The 10,157-nt window shown below is 39.4% G+C and overlaps 1 protein-coding gene across 9 annotated transcripts; it reads left to right on the forward strand.

Moving 5' to 3' along the window:
• The first annotated feature begins 1,847 nt into the window (after positions 1-1,847).
• simc1 (SUMO interacting motifs containing 1) lies at positions 1,848-10,026 on the forward strand. Of its 9 annotated transcripts, none has more exons than XM_071457113.1 (11): positions 1,848-2,411; positions 3,047-3,238; positions 3,639-4,745; positions 4,892-5,139; positions 5,291-5,360; positions 5,815-5,975; positions 6,987-7,079; positions 7,567-7,698; positions 8,309-8,465; positions 8,743-8,848; positions 9,673-10,026. In XM_071457113.1, the coding sequence occupies exons 1-11, from the start codon at positions 2,277-2,279 to the stop codon at positions 9,882-9,884; spliced, it is 2,613 nt and encodes an 870-aa protein (XP_071313214.1). In that variant the 5' UTR covers positions 1,848-2,276; the 3' UTR covers positions 9,885-10,026. The 9 variants fall into 9 exon arrangements, with proteins under 9 accessions (XP_071313214.1, XP_071313215.1, XP_071313218.1 ...); XM_071457114.1 differs by having other exon boundaries at positions 1,849-2,411; positions 8,764-8,848; XM_071457116.1 differs by having other exon boundaries at positions 2,318-2,411; positions 3,010-3,238.
• Positions 10,027-10,157: the final 131 nt, after the last annotated feature.

Below are 10,157 nucleotides of genomic sequence, written 5' to 3' on the forward strand. Positions count from 1 at the left end.
CTGTTTCGTCTGGGCTTATAACAGGATATGATGTGTGTGTGTGTGTGTGTGTGATGTATGTGAATGACTTACAAATACAGAAATGCATTACATCTTTTTCCTGCAGCCTCAGCCCTGACACTGTGGGTTTATATCACTACAGCACAAGGGTTTGTATGACACTGTGTTTGTATGTGTTTTGTGTCCACTGGACTCACAGAGCATCAAAAATGCTTTCCCAGGGATCAGAGAAGTTATAAGGTGACAAAGTTAGCATTCGTGCTGCAGGGTCTGTTTGAATGATGTATCTCTCTCTTTATATCACCACCGAGATACAACAGACTGCTCTTGGCAAAAGATATAAAATACAACAACCTCTTTGCATGTGCACAGTTAAGCGTAAGTAACATTAAGAGGCAAATAAGGCCAGATAAAAACCTCTGCTCTTAGTTCAGTTTCTGGGTAAATAACTATGAAGAATACACAGATGTGTGATTGCTACAATTCAGTGTGCACATAGACGTATTTGTCAAATTTCTTAATCTTTTGCACGACATGAGTGCACTCCAGTGGTGAGGCGTGAGACTACATATTGTGACAAAAATTCACTGAATTTTGTCGGGGAGGTTTAGTGTTTAAGTTTTAACATGTACAGGCCAGTAGCAGGTATTATGGATCTGGTATAGTTTAAACTGGTTGAGTTGACACAAGGTAGTCTAATGAATCTGCTGTTCTGCATGGCAGTCACTTATTCAATAACTCCAGTGACACACACAGTGAAACCATACTTACTGTAAAACTATTTCAATTTTTCCAATTATTTTTTTTTTGTACCTGTCACATCACTTATGAGTTTAATTGATATCGTGACTTTATTGTTAAATAACAGGACAAAAACAACAAAATGTTCTGAAAAGAGAAATGGTTTAGGGACATCCTTTAATGTTTTTCATGTTCAGTCACAATGACTGTTCCTCACTCCACAGGCTTTTTGTGATTAAAAAATACTATATTTACTACATAAATAAATTTGATCCAACATATCAATTTGTCAGAATTTCTGACTTTGTCTGAAATTGTCATAGTAGGATATGCACAGATGTTACTATTAATAATAATGATGACTCTGTTCTATTCAAGTGTCCCTGTAATGACAATGTGACAGTGAGTCAACACACACAACACTGAGAAACCGAAGCAGCTAGACAGAATTCAGTCATCATTCATTTTATCATTTACTGTGCTGCTTTTCCTACTGTCTAGGACTCAGCACAGCTTTAGAGTGATTCTACATCAAGCCCTGCAGTGTTTCTCATTGTGACAGGGAGCAAAGATAAAGCACAAACAACACCTGAAATGAATTAGAAAGTTATATCTAATTAAAATATTCAAAGCTATTCCTAAGGCTTTGGGAGGTTTATCCATGATGATGTTTTCGCTGTGTGAGCACTGAGCAATGCCCTTAGCTTTTGCTTATGCACTACAAAAAGTGTGTAGAGTGGAGTGCCTGACAAAAGCATTGCCCGGGCATGCCGTCATAGAGGTTAGGAGAAACCATGGTAAAATAAAAAAACATTCCTTTCCTTTTATGGCCCAACATTGTTAGTAGTTAACAACACACAGACTGGTGAGGGGGAAAAAAGGTAGCCAAATTGAACTACTTCTTGAATTACTATGCACATATGAATGCACTGCAAAATGTAATTAAGCTTCTGGTTCAACTACATGCTGACCCTTGGTGCAGGATACTCCCTTCTCCCAGAGGACAGGCTTCGTCAGGGCCAGGCATGTCAGACTGCGAGGTCATACTCCAGTACAGTAGGTGGAGATGTTGGCAACTGTAGAGCTGGATATGATCCGCCATTCTACAGAAGAAAAATGACAACAAAACCAGGAAGCATCACACTTCAAAGTTGAACCAAGTGGACATCATGTCATTGGATTTTATTTTTCTAATGTAACCGAGTTTTAAGGCAGTTAACTGGCTCAGTCCCGTTAACTCTGGAGATACAGCCACACGCAAAAAACTACCGGCAAGCTGCCTGCAGGGGCATGCGGCTAACCACCTAACGGGGAAATGCCACAAGTGCTGAGGTTACATGTCTGCATGGGGTTATCTTGTGTTTCCTACAAAACATGAAGAGGAATTACACATTAACGACAGGTCTTCTCGCTTTACGGTTACGGCAGCTACCATGGGCCTGCTTCAGGTGATGCTCTTGTGAGCTGTGGCTAGTTGGCTATAACATTAGCTGCTGAAGTTCCTGCCTCCTCTGAGACTGAGTGAGTGAGGAGAAATGGATGATGTGATCACCCTCAGCTCGGACGACTCCGATGTGGAAATCGTCGGCTCCTTCTCCACCAAGGCTGACCTGCTGCCCCTCTCGGCTGTGCGGGTTGACGTCGACGCCGTGAGCGTCAACATCCCACAGGTAACCTAGCAAACTTCTCTGCCGTTACCATAGAAACTGGCGCTAATTACTTTTAAAATGGCGTCCAGATACACCTGCGGCAGCTCGCAGTCGTCGGATTAAACTGGGAAAAACTATTTAAAAAAAAAAAAAAAAACAGTTTTCGTATCGCAGCCTGCTCACTAGCGCCGTCCTCAGGTGAACTTCAAATACTGAGTTTTTGTGCAACTTCAGTTTGTGCCGGTGAAGGAACTAGGTGAAAGCTAAGCGAACAAGAGTAGTTCAGCGTTAATCAGATGTTACAGAGTATGTCATTGAGCTGACCATGTGCAGTTTCAGTTTTAATTATATTTACATTTGTTCTGGCACTGTATTTGTTTCCACAAGCATTTTAGTCTGGAGGAGTGTAACCTTCGCGTTAATTTGTGGTCTGAACGCCAGCTACACGCACCTGAGCTGCTAACATGCAAAATCAATGTGTTAACTGTTTTCAATAACGTATCCATTGATTATCATGGTTTGTTGTATATCAAAATAACGCAACAATTAATTGCCAGCAGGGAGAAGGTAAGTTAAGGTTAATATGGATAAATTCTTCTGTCTCTGATTATCATTGTAGCCTGTATCATTATATCATTTATATCCCCGATATGGAGGAGGAGGTCTGTGATGCCTCATCCCTTACCTACGATGCCATCCTTTCATCCCTTCCAAGAAGATTTAGCAACCATTCACACTTGGCTTCAGGTGTCTCTAATGGAGCACTGACAAACGGAGTGACGTCAGTGGCCTTGACCCCACAGAGGTCAAACACCTGGGTCCCCTCACCATCAGTCAGAACTGAAGAGGTGAAACATCCTCATGTATCTAGAACCTAGTCCAGCTGCCCTCGATTCAACTTCTCTTGTGTAACATTGTCTACTTGTACACTCAAAGATATAAAACTTCAAATTCATATACTTTTACCTCAGTTGCTAATACATGAGTATGTGTGCCATGGGCCATTTAAAGACAATGCTGAAACTGGCTTTTTATTCACTTATGGTCTTTGAGGGACAAAACAGTTACATTTCTTTTGTGTAGGTGAGAAGAAATGTGTTTATACTGTTTTGGACTGAGTTCCCCACATGATTCTGTTTTTGAATAAAGAGAATCAGAAGCTCTGTTATTCATCTGTGTAATTATGTAAAGTAGCAAAGTATTTATTGACATATTTCTCTGTTGATCCCCCCCCTCCCCCTTTTCTAGCATTATATTGACCTCTCAGATCCAAGATGGACTATTCCAGAGCTGAAAATGCGCAAAAGGCAAAATTCCACTCCCCTGGCAGTGGTAGACTTGACTGAAGGCGACGTAGCAAATGGGACAAAACAGGAGACAGAGAATAAGCCACCACGTGACTGTCAAATTAAACAAGAAAGTTCAAACAAAAATCAAGAAGATTTACAGAAAAAGTCTTCAAGAGACTCAAATGTTCTTGCTCCACAGCAGGACTGTGGTAGCTTACATCAAAAGATGAGATGTTTGAATTCTCACACAACACAACACCAAAAGCAGAACTATGAAGTACATCCACACCATCACACACCAGCTGTAAAACTGAGACGACTGCCTTTTCTTGAAACGCATGTAAAGGAACTGAAAACATCAAGTTGTTCTGTGTATTTAACCAAAGAGTCAACAAAGATGTCACTGTGCTTTACACCACTGGGCATAAACAACGATGCACCAGAATGCATTAGTAATTTGAAAACAACTGCAGAATCAACTGGTCCTTTCATGAAAACTTCACTTGACGAGTCTCCTCCTAGTGAATTGGTTATCGGGCAGGAACAGGAGAACAGTAATGAAATTACAAGCACACAGTTACATGACCTCTCTGATCGCTCATTCCCTCCAACTGCCACTGCCAGACTGAAGCCTTCTGAGCTTTTTGACCTTGACCTTCTGCCTCACAGAAGTCCTGCATCTCATGATCTGAAGAGCCAAGTCGACCCAACACCCACCTCTGAACTTACACCAGCTGAAAACGCGCCTGAACGGCAATCGGACGAGGCAAAGGCTGAAAGAGCCTCAAACAGCCCTGACTTCTTGCACTGTATCATCCCCAATGAATCTGCTTTGTCAGTGACCAAAACTGAGGACGTGGATGAAGGTTCTGGGGCCGGGACATATCGAGGGGATGCAGGAATTGACAGTCCACTGTCTTTCCTTTGGCAAGAGGGGAGTGATATAGAAGAAGTGAATGAAGAGAGCAGATTTGATATAGACTTCAGGGCAGCCAGTCGAGAAGACAGACATTTTGTGTGCCCAGTTACACTCAGGAAAATAATGTCTGGACCAGGTCAAGCCTTGGTGAGTGACAATTCTCCATATCTTTGTAATCTCTATATCTCTATATCTTTGTAATGTTCTATTGCTCTCATTGAGTCATTTCACATGATTATATTCTAGGCAGAACATACAGTTTTTCTTTTCTTTTTTTATGTTTTTTTTCCAAGATTGATGTTGAAGATGAAGGTTTTGGAGCTCCAGAGGTGCTATGCCGTCAGAGCCTGAGTCTGGTTTACAGTACCATTGATGAGAACTACCCAGAAGGCACTTTGCAGCTCTTGTCTGACCTACTACAGCCTGGTTACTATCCCCCCAGAGATATCACTACCCATCTACTCCGGAACATTCTGCTGGACCCACAGTGTCCCTATCACTTGTGTGTACAGGCCTTTAATCTGCTGATGAGGACACAGAGGTGAGGGAAGCATTGGGAAACAGTAATGTATTATCTGTAGCCTTTCTTATGTAAATATATAATCTGCTCTTTATTCTGCTTCTTCTCTTCCATCTTCCCTCTCTTCATTACATATTTGAATTCAGAGATTAAAGCTGCTTTGTGATTGCAGACACCACACGGCTGACAAAACCACAGCACCATGGGACTGGGAGTTGCTGACCTCAGTCGTGGCCAATCAGGTGCTACTCCAGGCAGCAAAATATGAGAATATACAGTAAAGCTGGGTGATATATCAGAATGCAGAAATTGGTATTGAAAATCGGTATTGTTGCATAAACCATATTGAATAGCTTAAATGTTGTTAACTGTTCCGGTCTCAGAAACTGAGTTACAGTTGGACTAGTGATTCAATTTTCTGAGCTTATTTTATTTTAGGAAAATGAATAGCAAATGTGCCTACTTGATTTTTATATCAGCACTGCACTTTTAACTTTTCTCCCATGTCAATATCTTTTGAGAGCAACAAAAAGCATCCCCAAAATGGTGTTGCAGTATTGATATTGTCATTGGTGAAAATATTTAGATATTTGTTTTTGCCAATATGAGTCTACCATAATATGGAGACATATTTACAGCTGAACATCTTTTTGGGGGGATTTCAGTAAACTAATGTATGTGGCCCTCCTGCCATAGGACTGTACAAAGAGACGTCGATGTGAGGTTGTGCGCATGCTCCTGGAGTATGTTGCGCAGACATTGGAGGACGACTTTCAGGCCAAACGGTCGACTTCTGCCCTCCACCACTCAATTGCTAAAGCCACACTGTCATGTGATCAGCAGTTCCCTCGAGTCAGGTGAGTTTGGAGTTGACCTAAGCTTTTCAGTTGCATTGCACATTACCATGGAAGAATACACTCAGTTGCCAATGCATTAGGTACACTTGGCTAAAATTAATGCAGCTTTGCAACACAGTAAATCCTGCCTTCATGAGGCCTATAGTGTTCAGTTTTTTTTCAAAACTGTTTGTTTTGTGAAGTTGTTGAATTGTACTATGTTATACTTAGAAGTGTTCCTAATTTTTAGTCTGCCTTCATTTATATAAATGGGGTGGACAAAATGTTCGAAATATATCTGAGCACGTTTACTTCTGGGGATCACACCAAAACATGTAATCTGTTATTCCTACACACTGCCCTTTGTACAATAACCTACCTTTTACTTAGCTTTTTGCCACTGCAATGGCATAATTTTCTCCTTCCCTTTTATTGAATGTTTTTTCAAAAACCCCACCTTTTTTGTGTAAATTAAACTCAGCTCATAGATAACGCGGGGGGTTTCCAGAAAGCAGGTTTAACAAACCCTGAGCCTAACCCTGAACTCTAAGTTGATGAACCCTGAGATGGAAACTCTGAGTTTTCAGGTTCAGATCAGCTTATCTGATCTGAGGTATCAGATCAGCTTATCTGATCTGACCTGAGAAAACTCAACTCTGCGTACGTTCACACTCTGAGTCAAGCACATGCACGTGGAAAATAAAAAGCCATCATCAATTGAGTTCTGATTTTTCTCACTAAACCCGCTTTCAGTAATACCCCCCAGGTTTGTGAGACTGGTTATTTCAGATTGCTAGTATTAGACATCCTGAAAGTAGATAACTTGAACAGACACCCCAAAATTGTAACCCGCTCAATGATATAGGCCACTGCAGAACATATACAATTAAAATATTACCAGTCACCCTATGCCAGGGTGATCACATCATACTATGTGCCTAATTAATTAACACGTTTTTACTAATATTTCGCACTTGTGAAAGTAATACTGGGGATGTTTTTGGGGGGTTTTTTTGTTTTGTTTGTTTCCAGGGACATCATAAAGTGGCTTTTTTCTGCCATTATGAAATCAACAGAACATGGAGAGAGCAGAGAAACAGCCAGAGAGAGAGATGAACAAATCAGGTGAATAAGTGATGCATGTACAGTGGGGTCCAAAAGTCTGAGACCACATTGACATGTGTTCAGGTGACACTCAGGTGGATTTGATCTACACATCAGAGTCTTGTTCAAGTAACTCAACTTACAGCCAGTGTTCACCTGTTATTTGTAAGGCTATGCCACAAGTCTCCAGCACATCATTTCTTACTCACTAGCATTGTGATAGTGGGAGAAATGGTATCAGAACTGTGTGAAATTCAGGTATTCAAAGATTCAACTTTTCACTCAAATTGTTAGGCTGATATAATCATTGAAATGAAAAAAAAAAAAGGATTACGTTTGAAACAAATGCATAATGGAAGTATCTTGACTAGTGGTCAGACTTTTAGGCCATACTGTATGAAGCCTCACTCAGATTTATATGCATTTCATACAATTTAATTTGTTATTTGCCTGTCCTTTTTTTCGTTCAAGTGGACAAACCCTGTTTTGTGCCCTTTCCCTCCTGCAGAATGGTGTCCATCTTCCAGAGGATGTTGTCTCTGGCTCTGGAGGTGGATCGCTCTCCAGCTCTCACCTCTGTCAAGTTGTCCCAGGAGCTCTTCCATATGCTCATCAGCAATGTGCCTTTGAGAGCACACAGGTGAGGAGGAGAGATGAGAGAGCAAGTTGATCAGGTTTTTGTATTCACCGTTAAGGGAAAGTTGAATTACAAGAGAGAGAAGTATTTTCTTTTATACACTTAATTGATACACTTGACAGGCTTATCTTTTCCTGTGGAGCTAAGGTGTGCCTCTGTAATGATTATAGCCTTTTTCTGATGTCAAATATAATTTCTTTTTTAATTTGTATATATAATATTTGTATATTGCATTTAAATAATACAATATAAAGTATTTGTAAAATAAGTTTTAAGATACCATTTGTAAATAATTAATTCAATTTCATTATTTGTTCTTCAAATAATTAATAAGTAAGTGGATTCTCAAGACAATTTCCATAATGGGTTTCAAATTAAAGGGAATTTATGTAAAATTCCACAATTGTATTTGCTATTTAAACAGGATAATGAGATTTATTTTCATTGTCAATAATTAAAATAATTGCATTGTTTAAATGCATATTCATTTAATAACTCAATGTTTTCTTTCAATTGCAGTTCACAAAGAGCTGAAAAATTTTATAGTTATTCCAATGGCACTCTTCCCCAGTGTTTTTGAGCTACCATCGACTAATATCTTTCTGACTCTCAGGATGTTGTTGCTGGAGAGCCTGCAGAGCAAGCTGCTGAGATGTAAGCTGTTGGAACATCTGCTGGACTATGCTTGCCCACTGAAAATATCTCTGCCCATGTCGCTTAGTCTGCTCCTTCATTTTATGAAGAACTGCACTCTGGCACCAGACCCTACGGTGAATATTAGACTTAGTGTAATGGATTTTTTGTAAATTGTTTTCATTTTTACTTAATCAGCAAACCTTTAGTGGTATTTATATATCTGACTTATTATGTACTGATAAATCTATCAGAGAAAATATGGCAGCAGTGTTTTAGAAAATGTAACAACTTATTTTTTTTTACATCTTCCAATTAGGAATTTAGGACACCTGTATGATTATTCCATGATTTATTATTGTGAAATCTAAAAATGAGAAGTTAGCCACAACAGGCAACAATTTAATGCAACAGATCCATGACTGTATTATCCAGGATGGTACTGAAAGGTGGCAGAAGTGGGAAGAGTTGGTCCATCTTCTCTGGATGCTGCTGCTCAGCTACAACAAAGCAATGAAAGGTGAGATTTTAGTAAATTGTGATGACGTGTGCTTCCCCGTTTCTACAGATACCCGTACACCAAAAGAAAGGCAGAACAGTTTCTTGTAAATCCTGTAAATGCTGGGTGGTGATAGTGGAGGTCTGGTTTAAAATGATAAAATAAATTATTGTTATATACAACATGATCTGGCTCCTTGTTACCCAGCAAAGTTTTAAAAAATATAGTGAGTTGGGATATTTTATCAAAACCAACATCTTTACCATCTTGGACAAGCTTGCCAGTGTCCTGCTGCCAGGAAGCAGACAGAGCTTGGAGCCTGCGGGAAACCTCAGACTCCAGCGACTGCACAATATGTGGTGTGATACCATATGGGAAGACTGATCCTGATCACCTGGTCAAATATCTTTCCCTTTCCTCTATTTACCATTCCCTGTCTCTCAGCACTCATTTCACCACAGGTATCTTGTGAATTGATTTTACTCAAGCATTTTTTTAAATTTCGTTTTGACAACTAGACTTATGCAAAATAAGAAATGGATAGATAGACTTAAAAGATAAATTTTACATTTCTGTGCTTGGTCCTTTTATTTTTATGTATTGTTTTTTTTTTTTTTACTCTTGGTTACCTGTACTAAGATTTTTATATTGTCATAAAAGTAAAAGTATATTTTTCATACATTGATTTGAATAGATATTAATTCTGCAGGAGAATTCCTCCAAGGCATAGGTTATATTAACTTTTTGATACCAATATAACATGTCCCTGAATATTCAGACATTTCAACGATAAGTACTTGACTAAACTTTGTTAACTCTGAACCTTTTTCATCTGTTATCCCCAGGCTATCTGTGCAGCTCCATCACTGAACAAAGAGGCAGAGTTGGCACGCTGGTCTACAAGCCAGATGATAAGGTATCCAAGCCCGCCATTCGTGAAGCTGTGGAAGCCTTCCTGTCCAGATCCCAGGCTGACCTCGGCCAAGCATTACCTCTGCATGTGGAAGAGTCCCTCACTTATCTACAGGATCACTTGCTAGATGTCTGTCAGTGTTGAAATAAAAGCTCTTTGTTGTGCTTTATTTCTCGGGAGACATAAGGCACTGAATTAATTTAATATTTATATTTTTGTACTAGTTTGTACCCTTGCACAATTTTTGTATTTTAAATAAAGGCATTTTTTTGATTGGTTATCTTAAGTGAACATATATTAACATTGTTTTTTCTTGATTATATTATTTTTATATATTGTAGCCAACAAAGAGTCATTGTCATTAAACATAATTCTCCTCGGATGTTCATATAGCTTAAACCATTACATCACTACTTT

The sequence above is a fragment of the Trachinotus anak genome, unplaced genomic scaffold (genome assembly GCF_046630095.1).
Source record: "Trachinotus anak isolate AG129_WGS33_773 ecotype Australia unplaced genomic scaffold, CSIRO_AGI_Tana_v1 ptg000021l, whole genome shotgun sequence".
Classification (NCBI taxonomy): domain Eukaryota; kingdom Metazoa; phylum Chordata; class Actinopteri; order Carangiformes; family Carangidae; genus Trachinotus; species Trachinotus anak.